The following is a 22,840-nucleotide window of genomic DNA, read 5'->3' as shown; positions in this document are numbered from 1 at the left end:
TATGTTTCCATGGTTTGATCATTGTTTCCTGTCCACATAACACATTGGGTAACACACCTGTGTCAAAGGTTTTTTATTCTAGAGCAGCCAGACTGGATCTCGCCAAAAAATGGTAGCACAAAAAATGCAACTTAAATCCTCTCAGAATAAACTGCTTCAATACTAGATGGGACATGAATTAATTTTAACAATTTGCGGCTTGTCATATCTCAGTATTTTTTTCACCAAAAAGTACTAGTATGTGCTTAGTTCTCAGCAGGCACTGCAAAATCATCTTTAAACTATACCATCTTCTCTCTGCTGCATGTTTCCATTTTTCTTAGGACATTGGTGCCATGTTGCTAATTTCTTTCACTACATTTCTCTAAATTGTTTGGTTCTTTCGCAGGATGTGTGAGGACTAATAACATAAAAAAGCTTTTTCTGTTTTAAAACAGCAGAATGTGTGAAGTCAAATACACTGAATATGAGAACTGGAATGTCCAAGAAGCTTGAGATTGAATTGTTGAAGTCAATGGAAAGTTGTCAAAGCCTTGGATTTTAAGAGAAGAGAAAGAATGTTGCAGTAGTTCTGAAGTCTTACTTGATTAAGAAGCAACTAATAGCAAATGTATTAGGAAGAAGTATTTTTAAGCAGTTGACAGAAGAGTTGATATGAGTAGAGTCAAAGGATAAAGGGGAAAATTTCAAAGCTTTTAAATATCGTACAAGACATTAAAATAAATACCAATGGGTTTATAAGCATGGCAGCAAGAAAAGTAGCAAGGAGATTATTGAAAAGAGCAGACAGCATAGAGCTCACTGTGCAGAAGCAAAATGTTCCTTATATTCTTTTTCATTTAGAAATTAGCACATTTATTATAAGGGCAACAAACTGTGGCTGATGAACTGTAAACAGCAATGGTCATATGTAAAGGGGAAGGGGGCAGTTAATTTAATCTCCTTGAACAGGGAGGACTGTTTCAGTATATGATATTAATCCCTGGAACCCTGAAGTTATTTTCTGCTTAAACCATGGTCGATGCCTGCATTCAGATGTTTCTAGTCCTTGTTTATTTTAGACATTTAGATGAGGGGGTGGGGGAAGAGAATTGCAGGTTTTATTCAAGGTGATTTCTATGCTAACTAGCATAATAGGTTTTTTTGAGAGAAATCTGTTTTGAGCCCTGTAATGATAAATGAAGGTAACTGATAATAATCTAGATAACACCTTCCAAGCTGAAAAGAAAAAAAAAAAAAAAACATTTTTAACAAACTTTAAAGAGTAGTATAGTCTTATATATAGACCCCTTTGTGTCAAAATACATTTTAAAGGAACTACACATATTTATTTTCTGCTTCCTTTCTGACTTATTTGCAGACCACCCAGGAAACAGATGGTTTCTACCAGGCTCTCAGAAATGCATGTTTTATTCTGCTGGTTTGTCATTAGAAAGGATATGTACGTTATTCTGCTATAGTGTGTTCTTAGGCTGGGCAGTTTATATGGGGAGATTATTCATTGGGATTTCATTTCCAGTAAAACTGAAAAATATTTTCTGAAACACACAGTAATAGAAGAAGTTGTGGTTAGTGAGCTCTATTTTTATGGTTTCTCAGTTTGCCACATGTTATGAACTATATTATATAGCAGATGTTTTGGGTGATGCTTATCACTCGATATATATTGTGTTGGGTGCCATTGCCATGTTCTGCAGAATTTTCTTAATAAAAAAGGTTTTATTATATTCACACTGGGACTTAATTTCTACATACATCCATGCACTTACTGGCATTAAAATACGCTGCAAAAAAAATCAGATTATTTTCCGGAATATATTGTAAATGATTTAGCATTTTTTCTCCTGACAAATCATTTTGAAAAAGCTGTTGTGTTCACTGTAATTGAGCTGCAGTGAAAAGAAAAGTCAGTCTCTTCTACTGCAGTCTTTTATATTATTTTGAAATATGGATAATTTGAGGTGTTCAGATGCATATTATACTGTAAGCATAAATACTGTAGAGCTGAAATGCAGATTTGAGTATGATGCATGTATAAGTAGGTGTCTCTACAGCGGGTTTTAAAATCAGCTACTGTTGACCTCTTTCTACAAGTATAATACAGTCACTCAGCTGTTAAAAACCTGATCCACTATTTAAAAAATATACAAAAACAAATTGTCTATCTTTCTGCCTGATCTCCTTTCAAGTGCTAACACAATGGAAACAGTGGGTGATCTGTCAATGCATTTGGATTGTCAGTGATGGTTTTGTATAAATATTGGGAGGATAAGAAATAAAATTCACACAGCAGAATATTATTTCATCTGCCTTTTCTCTGCAGCTCCATGGCTCATGCTGCGGTGTGAAATTCTCATTTTACACACTTTGCAGGCGGAGCACATGAATTATGCATTGAGCAAGAGAAATCTCTTGCTTCAAGTCCTATATGCATTTACCAGGTTCTATCTCTATTATCAAGATGAATTGCAAATGGAGAAATGTTTGATGGAATATACCTTAACTTCTTTGTTTAGTATTCTGCTTTTCCCATAGTGGAATTTCTTGGTAGAAAACTGTTTGGGTTATATTGTAGGCTTAGTTTTAAGAAAAAAAAAAAAAGGATGAAAAATTGTGTTACAGAAAAATGTCAGATACATCAGAACCTTTTTATTGTCTTGATTACAAATGCAAAGCTTTTTTTACTCAATTGAATTATCTGCAGTCATTGGCTGTTTATTGGTCATAGATAGCCAATCAATTTTCTTTTGTTGGAAAAAAAAAATTTAAAATTATCATGTTTGTAATAGGCAAGACCCACATAAATAGATTTAGTTTGTGTTTTATACAGAATTGCACACAATTGCACACAATTGCACACAAATTGCACACAATTAATGTTCATACCCATATGTAGAAATACATACAAGCATGAAAATAGTTATGGTTTTGTGTATATATAGCACCCAAACACATGTATGAGTAGCCCAGTATTCTCTTAAGCTTGAACACTCAACTTAAGCTGGAAATAAGACATGATCACACTTAAACATTAGCTTTATGTTGATTTAATTAGCTCTTGATTTTACATTTCCCAATTGGTAGGGTCAGGTTTTTGAGGTTTTTTTTTGCTTTCTTCTTGGTGGAATTATTTGCTTGCTTGTTCTTCATATTTAACTGATACATTTAAATGCAGTTTTCTAATAATGTGTCCAGTGAAAGTTTTCCTTGCCATACATTGGTTCAATAATTTTTTTAATTGTGCCTAATTTTAGGACCATTCTATTTTGTTTTGAAGTGTAAGAAGTAAATTCTCTTGATGGATTTCCCCCTCATTTTTAAACGTTTTTTAAGTAGTAGGTTCAAAGTAATATCAGTGCTGAGATGGATTTCACCTTATAAAACAACTCATCAAGCTTTGTGTACTTTTTGTGTTTGTCACAGAAAAAAGCAAACTGAAGCATACTGTTGGTATTGTGACTTAGAATGCCCATTTTAGTTGTCTTCAGTAAACAATAAGAGGATTCTTTGGCAGTGACTCCTGTTTTTTTAGAAACTTGTACTGAAGCATATAGAATTCTTAACCTTGTGTGGTTTTTGTCTGGGCTGAGCCAGTTTTTTAGAGACTTTTAATTGGCTGCATAATAAAAGGGAATGGAGATATCCCATCTCTGTGGAAATATTTAGCAAATATGAAGCTGTAGCTTTGAATTTTAATCATAATTGAAGGTGGAACTGTATCTTATGGATAAGTGGGGACAAAGGGTGAAAGTTCAGAAATTGAAGGTATCTTTAATATATTTGTCTTTTGTTTAACTGAGTTCTCCTTTAGTCTGTTTTGGTTTCTGAAAAGTTTCTAGTTGAGGAAAAAAGTTGTGATACATAATTTATAGTAAAAGTGCTGGAAATAACAGCTAAACCCAAGATTCAGGGTTAAATATTCACCAAATGATGCTGTAAAGTAGTTTTGAATTAATGAGAAGGATTGTCATGAAATTGTGCCTCTGACATGAATAATTCAAGTAGAACTTGTAGCTTATGAAATATACTATTTGTCCTTATTTAACAGATTTAAAACTAAAGTAGCCAAAACAAGCTTAGTGACCTGTTAATAAATACAACTCAAGAGAAAGGTCTGGTAGTGGTGAGCAGAATGGAATTCAAGAAAGTTGGTTCTGCAAGAGTCCCTCACTAATTCTGGACAAAATATTTAAGAAATGGTACACCTTCAGCGCCATTTTAAAGCTATTTTGTAATATTTTCTTTGTCCAACTAAGTTTTGGATTTCAGATAAATCAGCAGTAGTAGAGCACTCAATTACCATAGAGATAAGGACCATCGAACCATGATGATGTTAAAATAACTTTTAAAGTAGTAGCTCCTGTTCTTTTTAGTCCACAAGATGATTCTTCTCACAGAATACCTGAAGCATATCTGTAGGGATCATGTAAGTGACTACGCTCTGTTTGAACCATGGTATTTATAGGAAGAACATGATGAGCAATGTCATCCTGGCCAAGGTCAAACCTGGCAGTCATTAACATCAATGGCTTCAAATAGTGAGAACACTGGCAAGTTTCTTTCATGTTCTTTGGAGGGAACCATAGAATTTCTTGCAAAATAGAAAAAAAAATTAACTCATTATTATCATTTGTTTGCTACTGACTGTGAAGCTGGGAGACCAGAAGAAAGGGAACGCACCTTGTGAGAAAAGAGGCGTCATTTTTTTCTATGGTGCTGGTTAAAGGAAGTGGTTCTAGCTGCTGAGTTGACTCCACACTTTGTATCCTGAGTGTCTCAAATGCTCAAGAAATTATGGCCTCGATGGGCATTAAGGGATTTACTGATTTATTTAGACCTGTTGATTTATTCGAAGTGGTAAAATAATTATATTTGTGTATTTATTTGGCTGTCATGTACTGCTTAAGAGGAAACAAGTAAACTAGAAAGTGTGACTCCTGGAAATACATTTAAATTACTTGCAATAATTTGGTAGTGAGCAATGTCTTTAAGGTCTAAAGGCAGTTAACATATTTTCTAAAAAAATGGCAAAGCCTTCTGCTTGGTATGTGAGCCAGAGAGGATGAAGGTAAAAGAAATTCTTCAGCTGACACAAATGAAAGATGCTTTAGAGTGGGTAGGAATGACATAATGTCAAAAGTCTTTGACACACAAGGTTCTGTCTCCAACCAAAAATCAATGCTTCATACTAAACCACCCTCTTGTCAGTCTGTACTGAGTTGTAACAGTGAATTCTTTCCTGAATCACCACTGTCTAGACATGCTCTGTAGGTATGGCCAACATTTACAAGATTTGTTTAGAACTTTTTATTTAGGTATTGAAACAAATTTTGTTTCAATATTCTGTCAAGGCACTGGGATTATTACTTCTCTAGTCTTTACTTAAAGTAAAGCTAGTTATTATTAGAACTCATCTCAAGGCTTAAAACTGAAACTTTTTGGTGGCAAAAATCAACTTTCTGTTAAGTAAATCACAATAGATAATTGGACAGAATTCCATGCTCCTAGATAAGTGCAGATAACACTATATTTAATATTGAATGGATTTTGACCTGTTTTTCATATTAAAGCAGAAATGTTAGTACCCATATCTTTTGATCTTTTTTCTTTAAGAGAGAGTAGCTTTTTTTTTCTTTTAATGGTCTTAACAGAAGTGTCTGATCTGTCACCAAATATTTTCTATGTAGCAACAATGATTGATATTAAACAAATACAGGGGCCACAGAAATTCATTTGTGGATTTTAGGTTCAATTTAGCTATACAAACAAGTCTTCCCCAGCAGGTGAATTCTCTGGATGCCAAGCCCTGAAAATGGATGCATATTGCTTTATCACACTAGTAAAATATATGCACTTGCTTTATAAAAGTACTAAATGCTTTTTTTTTGCTGATATGGTGACAGATGAAATATTCATCTATTTTGACAGAAAGAAGAAAAACCAGTACAAGATAGAAAGAATCCAAAAACCCAAGACATGTTTCTCTTAGATTTAGATGATTGTAAGTATCTTGATTGAAGTCTCGTTTTTCCCAAGGTGTAAATTCAGTTCTATTAATGCAATGAATTTAAATGTCTGAAACAGTGGTTCTGTTAATTTATTGTACCAGTTTCCAGATGAAATAAATACTTAGACTATCAAGTCATTTCTAAGCACAGTTATTGCAAGATTTTGTTTCATAATTGAGAAATTGTTTCAGAATTTAGAATGTACCACAGTATAAAACATTTACTTTGAGAATTTGTATGTGTCTGGACTCGTTTTCTGTTAAAGTGGGCTTATTTTCTCAGGTAATAAAGGATGTTGCTTGTACAACACCTGTGCAATCTATGAGCCAATTATGGTATTATATTGAGATGCTAAAAATCATTAGCATTCAAATTTGTGAAGAACAATGTGAAATGGTACTCTTGGAATGATAAGATAAAGCTGGCACTGTTTTTTGGCTATATTTGCAGTAGCATTTTAAAAGTTTACTTCTGTAGGTGCAGTACATCACAGAACTGTGTTAACATGTACTTTGCATGTAGCCTGTAAATGAAAAAGTGCTACATAGTATCTATCAAACTGAAGGATAATAGAGAAAAAATGGGAAAGGAGGAGAAAACACTTATGAAGTAAATCACATGATCCTTACATGTATGAGTTGTATTTATATTTTCACTGCTTATTCTGAGTATTTGGGCTATATGTCTGGAAAAGTAATCTAATATTTAGAAACTTTTATACAAGAATGTAACATTTAGATGAGGATGTAAAACGCTTTCTATGCAATGAAAAAAATCATGGTCTTTCCCAGTATCCTAAATTGTTTTTCAGTTTAAATGTCTCTTGCCCTTTTGCTTCTAGTTTGTCCTGTAACACCTGTGGCAGTTCCTAGAGCAGCTGTTTTGTCCCCGAGTTTAGCAGCAGATCTAGAGGGATTAAGTCTGTCAAGTTCATCAGTCATCGATGTAAGTAGCCCTTAAAAAGTGGGAGGGTGCATATCAGTTTAAGCATTTCACATGTTTTGAGGCAGTCATTATTTTTAAATGTTCTTTCACCTATGAAAGTCTTATATGAATTTATGTTTTACATGCAAGTGTGGCAGCATTTTTTGATCTGTAATTGCATCCTGAAATGTGGAGAAAAGTATGAATATTGCATATCTGAGGAGGATTCCTTGAAGGATTTTTAACCTCTTCCAAATTGTCTTTTTCTTTGCCTCCGGGGAAACTTTAATTCAGAAATTAAGTATCTAAACTACAGGTATTTAAATGATTTATTTGCTACAATATCAAAAATAAGCTACAAGAACATCACATACTTGCTAATACTCTCTCTGTTTGTTTACCATACATGCTTCCAATCATGGTGTTTTGCTACTTGGAAGTAATTTTTCTTAAATATATGAAACATAGACCCTGGGTGCAAATAAAAAGGGTATAGATTTGCAATCAGTGGTGTATCAGTATGTGTCATGATTCATTCTGTTAGTGCTTTGTAGCACTTTCCATTAGGGAATCTCAAAACTATAGGTATAATTAAGGTTAGCAAACTCCTGGAGGTAAGAGGGTTTTCTTTATTGTGGGAAAGGATAGTAGTTTGTTCTCTTTCACTTGAGTTTTTTTTAGTATTTTGTGTGTATCCAATTTATATTTGCATTTTAAATAGAAATTGCAGTGGTATTACATAGGGTACATATCCTTGTGAAAATGGATAGAAGTGACCAGACAAAATGCCAGAGAAGCAGGCACTTTTTTAGCCTAGCCTTGTTTATAATGAGGTTGATGTCTAGAAACTATACTGCAACTTTAATGGTCACTGGTAACCTACTTTGGGCTTCCATAGGTAACAGCAATTTGCAACATCAAATATTTCTTAAATAATAGAGCTGCATGAGTGATTTGACTCAAGAAATAGAAGAAAACCTTTGCTTATGATTCTGTTTCATGTTTACAGGCTTCAAGATTTGGTGCTGAAATAGGAAACTTTCAGATAATTAGCCTTGTCTAGGAGATTTGGTGTGTGATGTAAATTTCAAGCAGGCCACAAACAATCCATGGACATGCAGTTACTACAACTGATGTGTAGTCACTGATATGTCACAGTCTGAAGATGCAAAAAATTCTCTTCCATGCTATTCTGTGGAACAGTATACAGTTAGGTGGCAAGTCTGTGTTTAACAGCAGCTGCAGTGTTGCTCTGACTGCACGGCTCAGTTGCCTCTCTGCGACCCTTTATGGCTTTGACACCTCAAAACACAAGCTGTCATATATTTACCTCACTCTGGGTTATCTTAAGAATGACTCTGGTGTCTGCTTTAATTCAAAATTATCACCTTTGAGGAAAAATTAGAGATAGCAATCTGTAATGCCAGAGGCTTAGGAGACCCTGCTAGCCAATATCTTTATTCCTTTCATTGTCTTCAGTACATGAACATATATTCCATTCCCATATTCATGCTTGCCTTCCTCATGATTGCCGCTGTTCACTGCTTTACCCATTCTTCTGAAGACAACTACAAAGGAACAGAGCTATTCAATAAACAGAGCTAGAAGGTGTGGGCTGAAGAGTAGAAGTTGTTCTGTATGATGACTGTGCAAAATGCCTCCTTAGTATTACAGAGGTCTGGTAGCCAGTGAAGAAACTGCAACATTTCCTCCTTCTGTCTGCCCTGGAAAGAGCCCGGATCATGTAAAAATTAATTGTTTCTGCCTGGATAGTGATTACATGTTTTGGTCAGTATTCAGTTTTCTGATTTACACTCAGTTCTCATTGCTATTGGTAGTTGCAGAGGTACATTAGGTCCCTTGCTGTCTTCTGCACCAGGGAGCAACAGAAATTAAATACTAAGGTTAAAACTCATTCCTTCAAATTATAGCCATATGGTTTATAAAGTCTTACATGCATGAAAGTAGTTAGATAACTATAATTCCATGTTGCTCAGCACCACCAGGTAATTTCCTGCAAATAAAAATTTAAAACAAGCTTTTAAGACTATGTGAGAATGTGCCTCTTCAAATAGTATTTTGAATTTAATCTGTGATGGCTAATTCTAAAAACACTTCTGAAAACTTCTTCCTTCAGTGTGAAAACAGAAAGTGAATATAGCTGTAGGGCACATGCCAAGCTAACAGTGAGAAATTAATTTATTATTAGGCAACGGAAAGCATGGGGTAAAAATAGATAACTACAGTATATGTCCCTAATATCAAAGAAATGTAGCAGCCACTTATCTTGAAATATGTCAAGCAGTCTATTACTCAAATCACTCAGCATGGTAATTGGATGTAGCTTTTAGAAAACTTTTAATTTCCAAATTCATAGCTGCTGAATGTTGTAGAAAGCATAAATACCAAAATGGTTTTACAGTTATGGGAAAACCTAGAAAACCAAAATATTCTTGAATATAAACTGCACAATCTGATGCTTTGTCTGGTGGCTCATTTGTTTTTATCATCATGTTTACATACAGTACATTTCCCCCTCATATAAATGCATGCATGCATATTATCGTTTGTTCCAGGAAAAACAAAATTCTCTTGTAATTCATGGATTATCTTCTTCCAACTGAATGCAAAATGTAGTAAATCTGTGTGCATGCTTCTGCCTTGGTACATGTGGTTCATCTTCAGGTTTAAGTGAACCAGGTAACTGAGGTCACTGGAGGCTTCTGTGGGGATTCTCATTGTATGCAGGCAAGTGATTATCTTTCCTCATTAGGATTTTAGGTGGTAAAAATGTACAAGCAAGTACTCTCCTAAATGTAGAGACCCTTGAATATGCTGCATAGGATAATTAACTGGTAAAAATGTTGCATGCTTCTATGAATAAAATTAGTGAGAAGGAAATATTTCTTTGGTAGCAAGAAACTTGTTATGGTTCAGAACAGTGTTAGTGCAAGGGAGAACTGCCAGGTCTATATGAGCTCTGGTGAGAGAAGAAGTTGGATGAGGAAAAAAGTGTGTAGGTATATGCTCTGAGTAGTATTTGAAGGGAGAAGATTGTTTCCCTGCCCCAAATAGGATTGTCTGGGGAAAAGGTCAGGGGTGACTAAGGAAATCTCATAAAACATATGTGTACCACATGGGGAAGAAGACTCTTGTTCTAGTGGGGAAGTGCTTATAAAAATATTTGTTGCAGCAATTCAAACTTGCTGTCAATTATTCTGCATATAGAATCGAAGTGTAATTATAGGACTGGTACTGCTTTACTTACTAAGGTTTTAGTCAATATATTGTTTTTTCGTGATTGTTGTTGCTACAATGGTATGTTTTATTTTTCCCTACTACTTGGCCTTCCAGAGGAGCTGTTTAGGAAGGGAGGAGTAAATAATCTTGTTTTCTGTTTTGTATCTTCTAAAGAACTTTTGACCAGTTTACACTTTGAGACATTCTTTGGAGTGGTGATGCATGAAAAAGAAGTAATAGCTTTTGTCAAAAGTCAAGGTCAAGCTGCAGACCTGTCAAATCAGGTGATAAATACATTTAATTTTAAATTGACTACAGGCTTAGAGAATTCCTTGAGAAATAGCAAACATGAACTCCCTCAATATTTAACTAAAGGTATTTTCATACTAGGAGAACACTTTAAATGGTATTTTATTTCTAAGTTGTTGACATAGTCTTTAGAGGGGAAAACTTTCTTATAATTTAGGTGGCTTTGTCCATTTAGGCTGTTTGTATTTCCACTGTAACAAGTTTTAAGACTGACTCTGAAATATATTCTTTTCCTGTTTGATGCATCTCTGCTTAGAAATACTGTGAACCCAAAGATTGCAATGAAGAGTTATATAACAGCTCTAGTCTTCTATTCAGTTTGCTAAGAGAGGTTAGCATAAGGTGTTTTAAGAATTTTCCAAATCCTACAGTAGAGAAATAAACAGTAGTTCTTCCAAACAGTTATTGGTATGCACTTCATTTTTTTTTCCAGAGCTTTGCTAGCAGCAATTATTCTGTAACTGTTATACATTTGTCATTCATATAAGCTCTGGTCTGAGTGCTTACCTCAGGAATGGCTACATCAGAAGAGGCATTTATTTGTTATTGTCAGGAAAGAGACATATTGCAACCACTTATGATAGTAGCAGATTGTGGGCAACAGTGGTCTTCTGCCCACTGTTCTCAGGCAAGTTTTGATCAACTGCCATTGTTTTTCAAATAATTAGTTTTACATTTCTGTGAGTATGTCTGTACCCTCTTAAGGATGTTTGTAAAATTTTTTTACTCAGGCAAAAGAAGATGCTTTTAAATACACCTTCAATATTAGCCACATCTTCTCTTCTATCATAAGTTTTTGTAATTTTGTGTTAACACAGGCATATTATAGCATTTTATTATTTTTATAGCTTACCATTTGCCCTCAGTTTTTGGCTTCCTATAAGGAGTTTTATCCCTTTGCTGCTTCATCACAACTTTTTTCCTATATAGTCAGTGTTTTCATTATAATTCTGAAACCCATGTTTTTATGTGCAGATTGGAATTGGGAAGGTTTGTTGTAGGGAGGTGAAAGGAGTAGGTGTGCCACAGGACAGTATACATATATCCTATTCCTGTGAATGGTTATAACTTTTCTTGTGTTGTTGACCATAACTGCATATTAGACAGAGATACATTTTCAGTTCTGCAGTTTTCAGCTTCATTTGTGATGGGGGTTTCTCTATATGGAAGAGTCTCTGTTGTGCCCTACAAGATTTGAAACTGGAATAAAGCATAATTGAAACCATGTTCTACAATGTATGTTAGTAGGGTGCCTAGGAAAGTTTGTACATGTGAAGCAAGTGAAAAGGCTTAGTCTTAAATTTTGGAGTTAAAAAGTAACTTTGTCTTAGTGATGCTCAAAATTCAGCTATGTGGCTGATTAGGTGTGACTGATGCTTGTGGGTAGGCAGTGTGGTCCTGTGGATACAGAACTGTGTGTTACATATGGAAAATGAGTTCTATTTTTGGCTTACTACTTGCTATGTGATCTGGAGGGAGTATCTTAATCTTTTAGTTTTCCATTTGAAAAATGAGGATAATGATGCTTACTCACCTTGGGAAAGCACTTGGAAATCTACAAATGAAAGTAGCTGCTCATCAGCAGGTATTAACTATTGGCAAGCTAGAGGAAGGAATGAAACAAAGACTCCCACATACTTTTTCTTTTTTTTTTTTTTTGGTTCATGTAAAATTGCTGTATAGGTGGATGTTCTTAAATTGGTTACAAAGAATATGTGTAGCAGCAGATGTTTGAAAGCTATAATGTCCTTTCCGAATTTACCTCCACATACTTCTAAAAATGTTGGCTTGAAAGAAAAAAAAAACACCTGCCTTGACACTACTGTTTTTCCATTCCACCTCTATTCTTTACTTAAAAATGCATTTACAAGTATTTGTGATACTGTTTATGATAATGTTTAAGCCTGAAAAATACACCTCATATATATTAAATGCAATCATTCTTAACAAAATCTGGACGTCAAAATCTCCAACTTATTTTCTTCAAATAAATGTATACACTGCAAATTATATACTATTTATAATTATATGAATTATATAAATATAATTATATAAATATAATATGTAAGTAGTTAACAACTTGTATATTAATGTAATTGTATTCTGGATAACCAGGTTGCTAATTAACTTGATTCAGTGCTATATTGCTGTTTTACTCCTGTTATCTTTGAGTTATAAAGAGTAACCCAGCATTCAAATGTATTTAAAAATAAAAGTGCCCAAATTGCAAAGTAGAGTGCAATTGTAATATTAAAGTCTTTTTATAAAATAGGAATTGAAGTGTAGGATACTGCGAAACAGCAGCTTGATTAAATAAGTTGCTGTGAGGAGACCTGTGGTCATTTTTTTTTGCCTTACATTAAAATTCAGTACTGTCCTTAAAACTAATCCAACTTGGTTTTTTTTCTTTTTTTTCTTTTTTTTTTCTTTTTTTTTTTTTGTTTGGTTGATATAGTTAGGTCTATGGTAGAGTTTAAAATAATGTTTCTTTTTCTTTCCAACATGAAAAATGCATATATTATGCTCTTTGAAGTAGAGCTGATGTGAACAGGGTTGGTGCCAGTGTTTAAAAACAAGCATGCATGATGCATAATGATGATTCCTTAAGTTGTTCTTTAAATGTATATTTTGGTAATGTGTGTAAAACAGAGTGTTTCTGAATGTGTGTTATGCTCTATAACTCAGACAGAAGAGAAAGGTAACCTAAGCTGTATTTTTCTGTTATTTTGTCAATAAATGTAGCTCTTAAAAATTTCAACCACATCTTTCTAAGGTAACATTTACCTCCTCACATCTTTAGCATCTATCAGACATGACATGGGACATATTCATTGACCCTAAAAATTTTCATCAGTCTCATGCATTGGAAGGGGGCAGCCCCAGCCAGACAAGAGGCTCATTTCAATTTTAACGGCTGTAATTAAAGGTTAATTCACTGAGTCAGGATTAACGAGGAAAGTACGAATGATAGGCAAGCAGCTGCCTTTATAATACAGGATTAGAACAATGCAATTACAATAAGAATTAGAAAAAAACAACTTCCTGAAAAGGTTCTGTCAGAAATGAACTGCAGTTCTCTGTTCTTAATTGTGGTACTTTAACATGAAGACTCTGTGCAGCATAGCTGTTTTGTTGTTGTTGTTGTTGTTGTTGTTGTAATAACAGTTGATCAACAGTGTGTCTAATAAGACAGTATGCCAACCTCAGTGACAGCAACTGTTATATTGATAAATTTAATACTGTGCTCTAATGAAAACCTTCAGACTCACATTTATATTGCAACTATATGTGTTGGACACATAGATGACTGCTTTGAACATTGTCATTAGATTTATTTCTCTTACTCTTTTGCAGTTGCTTATTTTATACAATTTCTTTAAATAACCTTAAAAATATATTTAATTTTACTAAACACTTACTGAAAAGTTTCTGTTTAAATTATCTCTACGATGATTATGAGAAATTCTAAACATCTGACAAATAATTCTAGTTTATAAATCAATACATATCAGATGCACTCTGATAACATCCTATTGTAACTACGTGCATGCTGTCATTGCATTAATTGGTATAATTGAGAAGTTGGTATAATCCATGCTTTCAGACAGTCACATCTTGTGCATACTTGTGCCAAGTATGTGCATAGATTGCAAATGTAAAAAGATTCTGCAAAGTTCTAATCACTTCTAAGAATTTCCTTTAAAATTTCTAACTTGTAAGTAAATATACCAAATAGAAAGAGCTTTGTAGTAAAGGATAAACAAAGTAATGTTCTGAATCAAAACATTAAACTACTCTTTCATTTCTTAAATTTGAAGCAGTGAATAATAATGCCCAAATAAATTATCAAAAATTATCTCTCTAGGCAAATAAGTAGTCTGGAATTTCTCAGACAGTCCTGTTCTGAATTGCAATTTTAATGTCTATTTACTTCTATTTTCCCTTCAGTTTAAAGATCCACCTTCTCTGTGTGTATTTAACAGTTCCTGTGTTTACTGCTTATTTAAAACTTTGCATGTATGTGCTACCATATGTTCTTGAATATTTGAAAGACAGTATTTTAAAAAGGAAATCAGGACACTACTTTGAAAACTAAAGTTTCATGAAAGATCTATGTAATTTTATCAGGCACTTTAGAGTTATGCTGAAATACCATGATGAAATACACCTAGACATGGTTACTTTAGACCTGAAAATCCAGCACTATTTTCTTGGAAATTATTGTTAACATGGATATATTTGAAAGTTATGGATGGAAGTTATGTTTGTTATACAAAACTATAAGCACGGTTTCTTTTGATAATGAACAGTAATATTAATATGGGTTTACTTTATAAAACTTACTTATGTGTTTAACAGTAGTTGAAGAATGTTTTATATCTATGCTGTAATTTTAGACTATATTGTGTAACAGTGGTATTTAGTTTATTCTAGGTATTGTGTTGGCTAAAAAGCTGGCCAGCATGCTTTTCCAACAATATTTTGACATTAAAAGCTCCAAGAAAGCTCTTTTTGGTGAGGGCAGTTGATAACTTTTCATTCATAATTAGCTCATAGAGAACCGAGAGACATTTCAGGGAAATTGAACTGTCAGTGGGTAGAAACAAGCATTTGACCTCATCACATTGAGTGGGGCCCATCATAATTTGTTCATTTGGTGCCCATCAGCCCAGCCTCATCTCTCATACGGCACCTCGCTGACCTTCCCTCTCCAATTCCACTCAGTTCAGGTTTAATTATGACTCTGCAGACCCGAAGAAATATTGCAGCTTGCTCTCAAAAACCCTGAACTGCCACTCACCAAAAGATTGGTTTTTAACAGGTAATAAATGCCCAAAGGAAATGGTGCTCTGTCCCACATGGAGTAAATCTGGAGTGGGGAGTGTGGTGGTATTATTTTTTTGAGGTATTCCTGCCTCTCAGTTGTCACTTTCCCAGTGAAAATTTTATTTCATACAGAGAGCAGAAGACCATTTCACTACTGTAGGAATGGTTTGGGCTTGGCAATTTTAATCTTCTTTTTGAAAATAAAAGGAAGTTTTACTTGATCTGCTAACCCAGAATGATATTTAAATAGCCAAATATTATTTAAAACTAAAAATAATAATTAAAGAAAAAGTGGTGTGTGAGGGAGGGTTTTGTTTGGTTGGTTTTCGTTTTGAATGATTGGTACTGAAAAGCTGTAAAACTTAGTCTAACACCTGGAAACTGATTTTCTTCTCTGATAGGAAATTAACTAAGGTTCTCTGACCATGATTGGCAAATCTTACTGTAAAAGTGATTATAATGTGGACAATTTAAATGTGTGACAATTGCAGAGGAGCTGTGGTTTGCCAGTTTACTGGCAAGTATTATTTGTTTTGCCAGGTAGCTATTAAGAAAGCATTAGATCTGTCTGAAGAAAATATGAATTACTACTGGTTTTAAATGTGTAGTTCCATCTTAAAGAATGTTCCCACAGATTTCTGAGCAAATAAAAATATTCAAAACTACAGTACTAGAGAGTGTATCCTTGTGGCGAATGTTAAACTGTCAGCAGGATTTTCAGGTCATTTGACAAAAAGGATACAGGTGCTGTAGCTAGCAGTGAAGGTGACTGCTAGTTTCATCAATCACTTTGCCTTTCTTTAAGTTGATACATAATGGACCCCTTCAATCAGCTTCCTTGTTCTTTGTCACTTGTTTAGGAAGAAGAAAAAAGAGGGTGGAATGGCTGGACTTTAAAGTCAAGGTTATAAAATGAATCGTTACTTATTTACACAGGATAAGGAGGATAAGTCAGAGTGAGAAGGGGCTCTTCATAAAATGTCGAGTTTGTCAATGGGTGATAATATGCAGTTTGAAGCTTCATGCAGACCTTGAACAGTGACAGTAGTTGTCAAAGCAGTGATTCTGAACCAGAATTTAAAATAAGACATTGTTTAGTGACAGACACAGCATGTGCCAGAAAACGTGCTAATCAGTGTTCACTTTATATTCAGAGGGTTACAGTAAATTATGATCCAATAACAAAGTTTATTTAACTGCAAAACCAGAATTATAATAGAAATAGAATGTAAATTTATATATCACCTAGAATACTGTCTTATGTAACATACATTAAATATATGTAATAGTCAATTCAATTTCATTATAACTGTATGCCTAATACATTATTTTTTGAGGTGTGCAGAAAGAATTACTTTTTAAGCTATCTATGCAATTGTTGTTCAGCAAGTTACAATATTTCAGTTTTTCCCAATGTTAAGATTTCTTACATTTCATCTGCGGCACAGCATTGTGAGATTATGATGAGCACTTTGAGGAGAATAGGTAGGAAAATTTGGAGCTTTAGGTGGAAGTTTTTTAAAATACAACTTCTCATAGTCTCTGCACTCAAAGACTCCAGTTATTATGGCACAAATTCTTTAGAAGCCTCCTTGCTTCGGATACATCTAAAAATTGGAGGGGGGGTGGAATTAAAATGAGTAATTATAGCTTTGGAGTTTTGTAAAGAGGAATGACTCCAAAGAGCATAGGGGTCCTTTATAATTTTAAATTATGTCACTCCGGTTCCACATATATCTTACTAGCCAGAGAGTCTATAAGCCTTGAAATTAAATTCTGCTTGTTAAATATGGATGGAAATAGAAGTAAATGCTTTTTAACTAACAAAATGTCTTGATCATTGAAATTTTATTTTTTTTTTAGCTTGGCATATTTGAAAAAATAAATAACCAGGTTTTGGCTGATGCATGTAGGACTGCATCTGCACTTTTACTTGAAGAATCACCACAACATGTCATGAAACACCTGGTATTCAAACTATAATACTGAGATTTTCGCCCAAAAATGTTAAGAATATAACATTTTTGAGAAGATAAGTATTTGATCATTGAAAGTAAAAGCTAAGCCTGGGGCTAACACAACTACTGGAGAGATGTTATTGCTAATAGGCATATCTTCCCTGTTGCGCACTAGTGGTATGTTGCCACATGACTTGTAGGCTAGCAGTACAGTGTAACTGAAGTGCAAGGACAATGCAGTTGTTAAAATGGAGTGACTTGTTATCTTTTAGATAATGTCACTGTATTTTAGTGTGCTCTAAAAGTTCTTGCTAAGAGTTGCAGGAAGGGGGTACCCTCCATTACCCACCTCCTAACATGTGTTAAGGTTGTTTTTAAAAAAGCTGGTAAATGATGTGCCATTCTTTCCTCAAATCAGAATAATTCAGAAATGTTTTCTGCCCTCCTGTGCCACAGACTCTATAGGATATTGGAGAGACAAAAGACTCTTTAAAAGGCTGTATTATTAAACACAGTATCATCAGAGAGATGAGTTTTTAAAAGCTTGCTTTAGTCCAGACTTTCACCTTATTTTTACATGTTTTTCTCCTAATGGCTTGGTGAACAGGGTCCTGACCTGTTAAGACTAAAAAAATTAGTTCTAGAATCTTCATATGTAACATTGATTTCTGTGAAGTTGATAAAAATTTTCATTTTTAACTTTTGTTCACTTGGGTTAAGAAACATTTCCAGCTTTGTATAGTTGCAAGTGCTGCTTATTGTTTCTAGTCCTTGACATCTATGTTCTTCATTTGAAAATGGCAGAAGAATGGGGGAAAGGTACATTTGTAAGAATTCTAAACCACATCTTTTAAGTTGCATAGTGCAATAAGGAGTTCATGACTACAAAGGGAGGTTTGTGTAAAACTTTATTATTTTGGAATGTTTTATGAAAAAAATATACAAAGACATTCTACTGTTTACCAGCAGCATTAGAATATATGTTTTCTACATGAATCATAAATTTGAACTACTATTACATACATTTGTGTACTAAAAGACGTTTTGAAATGGACTAAGTTTTAATAATGGTCATTGTCACAGTGTTCCTGCTGCTGCATTTATGCTCAGTGAGCTAACAATCTGTGGCAGTCTTAGACAATAGTAGCAGTAATACTCTAAATTAGTAGGACCAAGATTATTTCAAAAGTAGATGAGAAAAAGTTACGTAGCTAATTTGCCACATAGTTAAAGGTCTTAATCATGGCCACAGCTACTGCCTACATTGGTGTCTCTGACTGTGCAGATGGGGCCTTCATTAGAAACCATGGGTTTTTCATCCATGGGGTGAGGTTTTTGTCTGCAGAATGCTGTGCTTGGTGTTGCTTGCATTGCTCTGAGCAGTTTGGATGGGATCAAGAGGTGTTTCTTCTTACAAGTGTGAAAAGAAATGTCATTGTGAAGGATGAATATGTAATTTGACACCATAAATTTTCTTTCTGAGTCAAAAAAATAGAAATATGCTTTTAAATTTAAACAAATAAACTGAAGGTGATTGGTTATATAAATAAACGTCTGCTGCTTAACAGACTACTATCTAGTGCATGGGGTTTTTTATTTTTTAAGCATAGAAAATAAAACTTAAGGAAAACAAAACACAGAAAAACCATGTTAGCTGAGCATGGCCTCAGGTCAGCTGTAATTTTTTGCATTCTAAGGACTATGGATTTGTTTAGGTTAAAATATTATGTTTACAATTAAATAAAACTTGGAGACAATTGGCACATCAATATTATGTATAAGACATATAGTATACACGCAAGAGACTCTTCTCCTGCATTGAGGAAGTACTGATACAGATATCTACATGCAGTGAGTTCAGTGCTTATATCAGGATTTTGTCCTTGAGAGTGGTCTATTGTGCATTAGGATTATCCTGATAGAAACCAAAATAACATGTTGCATTCTTCAACAAGAATACAGTGAATGAGATTCAAATATAATTTTATGAAGGTGGCAAATATGTGATTTACATTTTGACATTCATAAATACCTGTCCTAGATTTTTAATACAGTGTATTAAAGGCAGAATTCACTTCAGCTTGTGAGTAATACTGTGTAGAAATGTTTAAATTATATTATACACTTATCCTGGAAGATTATGTCCTTTTCTGTGGAAAAATTTGAGCTAGATGCTTCTGTTGAAAAGAACCAGTATGCAGGAGTTGTTATAGAATAAATCTAACTGTAAGATTATATGTTATGGCCAGTAGGGTTCAGTATGTTTTCACTTTAGAGGTCTCTAGAGTACTGGCTGTATGCCAAAAATCAAAATAATATACTAGAAACCATTTGTAAGAACTTCTTTGAAGTCATTTAGACTCAATGCCAAAATCTATATTAATCCTTCTCAGCAATGTCCACTATTTCAAATTCATAATTAAGATGCAAGGTGAGGCTGACACCTTACTCTGTTTTTCTAACTCCTAAACTACTTCAGGTAATCATAGAATCAAAGAATCATTGAGGTTGAAAAAGACCACAGAGTCCAACTGCAAACCTAACACTGCTGAGTCCACCACTAAACTAAGTCCTGAAGTTCTCAGACTTTGCAGTTTAGTGGTCAGTGGAAGAATGGAATCACTAAATTGAAGTAAATTACTTAGTTTTGTATTCGGAGAATGCCTTTTCCTTGAAACACCTAATGACTAAGTGTTTCATGCTGCTTGATGAAAGTCTCATGTATCAGCCACCAGACCATCTGCTTTTCTCCTCATGGAAGCATACACAGGATGAAAGGATAGAAAATCTTGATGTCTCACATACACAGATAAGAACTTCACCAGGTTAAGTGTAGGAATTTTCTGTTAGTGTTGCTACAAAAAAAATTTCCTTGGTATCTATTTAAGTCCTTTTTATAGCCCACCAATGATCCCAGCAGACCTTCTGGGGGAGAATGTGTACTTCTGAATGCATACCACGGTTTGTATTAATTATGTGACTGATTTTAGCCATTTTCTTCATAATAGCTTGTTTAATAACTCTGACTTAATCATCAGAATATTCCCATTTTGTTTCTACTGAACTTCTTTCTTATGTGGCACTTTAAAAGATTTTACTAATATTTTCATTCGATTATTCATGTGATTCATTATGCTCAGCAGAAGAAAAAGGCAACGATGCCAATTTTCAAATAAAACCAGGTGTTACTATAATGCAAAGCTTTAGGTTGTATTACTTGTGCAAAATGCAAGCTGGCATCAATGGCCCCCAGAACAGGTTACACAGAACAGGTGCACACTCCATCTTTAAAGATCTTGATTAGTCTGGTATAGAACTACGAGACTTTTCTGCTGTTCATGAACTCCGGGTTAAGGCCCAATTCTAGTTGATTTATATCATGTTGTCATTTTTATGCTCAAAGAGCAATACTTGCTATTGATACAGAGTAACTGCAATGCTGTCTAGTTGATTCTAGTTTAAGGAAAACCATAGGAAAAAATCGGAGGGGTATAAAAGTGTTAGAAAATTGGTAATTTAGTACTACTGAAGATTTTGATCATCTCTAGATTCACAGCTTGTATCTGTGAGCAGGTGGAAAGCCTGTGAGGAGAAGTCAGAGACCGAGGCAGCAAAGGGAACCTTGTGGCTGGGTCTGGTACAGCTGCCTGAGCAAGGGGAGCCCATTGGCCAAACCCTCCCGATCCAGCCACAGGAGGCATTGTGCCCACAGGGTTTTGTCCTGTAGGAGAACTCAACCATGCCAGCAGCTGTTGGGAAAAGAGCTTGGAGGGCTGTAGGCAATGCAGGAGACTGCTGGAACACATGGAGGATAACTTCCTGAGCCAGGTGATAGACACCCCTGCCAAGGGAATGTGTTACAGGATCTGTTGGTCACCAGTGCAGGTGAGCTAACTGGGACACCAAGAGTGGAGGCAGCCTGGTCTGCAGGGATCATGCATGGGTGGTGGACTGTGCAGTCCTGAGGGATAGGGGTCGGGTAAGGGGTTAGGTTAAAGTCCAGCTCTTGAACTTTAGGAAAGCAGACTTCCAGGCCTTTGGGACCTAGTCAGTGGGATCCCCTGACAGACTGTGCTCAGGGACAAGGGAGTAGAATAGAGCTGGCAGATCTTTAAGCAATTCTTCCACAGACAGCAAGAGGACCTGAATGTACCCAAGGAGATGCATCTCAGAGTCCTAATGGAATTGGCTGATGTTGTTGCCACGCCACTCTATGACATTTGAAAATTCAAGGCACTCAGGGCAAGTCCCAGGTGACTGGAAAAGGGGAAACATGGTGGCCATTTTTAAGAAGGGTAGAAAGGAGGACCCTGGGAGCTACTGACCTGTCAATCTCACTTCTGTGCCTGGGAAGATGATGGAACAGATCCTCCTGGAGGCTGTGCTAAGGCACATGGAGGACAGGCAGGTGATTTGGGACAGCCGGCATAGCTGCAGGAGGGGCAGGTCCTGTCTGACCAAGCCAACTGGCTTTCTGTGATGGGGTGACTGCATCAGTGGGGAAGGGAAGGGTTACAGATACCATTTTTCTGGATTTCTGTAAAGCCTTTTACACAGTCCACTGCAAGTTGGAGAAGCTAGGATAAGGGGAGGAGGCTGGGATAGTGGAAGTACCATCATAAGGGGCAAGGCTGGGAAGTGATGTGTGGGGTCAAATGGAATTCAGGCATGAAATGGGATAAGGTGACTGTGTTTTTGGGCCCCCTTCATCCCGCTCTCCCTCTTTTGCCTCCCCCTCTGATTAGAGAGATGGATTTAATGGGCAGACAGCTGGGTTGATAAGAAAGTGTTTGAATGGTCACATCCAGGGGGTGGTGTTCAGTATCTCACAGTCCTGATGGACATCATTGACAAAGTGGTGTCACTCAGGGACCAGTGTTACTTGGTATCTTCATTAATGACAAAGGGATCAAGGGCACCCTCAGAAAATTCACACATGACACCAAGTGAAGTGGTACAGTTGCCTCACCTGGAAGACAGGATGCCATCCAGAGGCGCATGGGCAGGTTCTGGGAGGAAGCCTATGGAAATCTCATGCAGTTTAACAAGGCCAAGTGCAAGGTGCTGCACCTGGGTCAGAGCAACCCTGGTACCAACACAGGCTGGGGATGGACAGATCAGAGCAGCCCTGCCCAGAAGGACTTTGGGGTGCTGGTGGGTGAGAGGCTGGACATGACCCAGCCATGGGCACTCCCAGCCCAGAGAGCCAAAGGTGTGCTGGGCTGCATCCAGAGCAGTGTGGGCAGCAGGGCAGGGAGGGGATTCTGCCCCTCTGCTCTGCTCTGCTCTGCTGAGACCCCACCTGCAGTGCTGCAGCCAGATCTGGGGTCCCAGCACAGCAAGGACATGGACCTGCTGGAGGGAGTCCAGAGGAGGGCAACAAGATAGTAAGAAGGCTGGAACACCTCTCCTATCAGGAAAGGCTTGAAATGAGAAAGCTTTGTGACTTAATTGCAGCCTAGTAGTACCTAAAGGAAGCCTACAAGAAAGATGGAGGGGGCCTTTTCACAAAAGCATGCAGTGACAGGACAGAGGGAATGGATTCAAACTGAAAGAAGGCAGGTTTAGATTAGC

General features: G+C 35.8%; 1 protein-coding gene across 5 annotated transcripts in view; it reads left to right on the top strand.

Moving 5' to 3' along the window:
• AP3B1 (adaptor related protein complex 3 subunit beta 1) overlaps window positions 1–22,840 on the top strand; it is a 152,485-nt gene that overhangs the window by 93,602 nt on the left and 36,043 nt on the right. For 3 of the 5 annotated variants that reach the window (XM_062513829.1, XM_062513826.1, XM_062513827.1), the window contains 2 exons: window positions 5,929–6,001; window positions 6,850–6,953. The exons of 1 other annotated variant lie outside the window; for it this stretch is intronic. In XM_062513829.1, coding sequence (XP_062369813.1) covers window positions 5,929–6,001; window positions 6,850–6,953 — 177 coding nt within the window. The remainder of the gene's footprint in view (window positions 1–5,928; window positions 6,002–6,849; window positions 6,954–22,840) is intronic. One more of the 5 variants, XM_062513828.1, reaches the window with a different exon arrangement.

This window comes from Cinclus cinclus, chromosome Z (genome assembly GCF_963662255.1).
Source record: "Cinclus cinclus chromosome Z, bCinCin1.1, whole genome shotgun sequence".
NCBI lineage: Eukaryota > Metazoa > Chordata > Aves > Passeriformes > Cinclidae > Cinclus > Cinclus cinclus.
The sequence above is the reverse complement of the archived record's forward strand: the minus strand, read 5'-3'. Positions and strand labels throughout refer to the sequence as shown.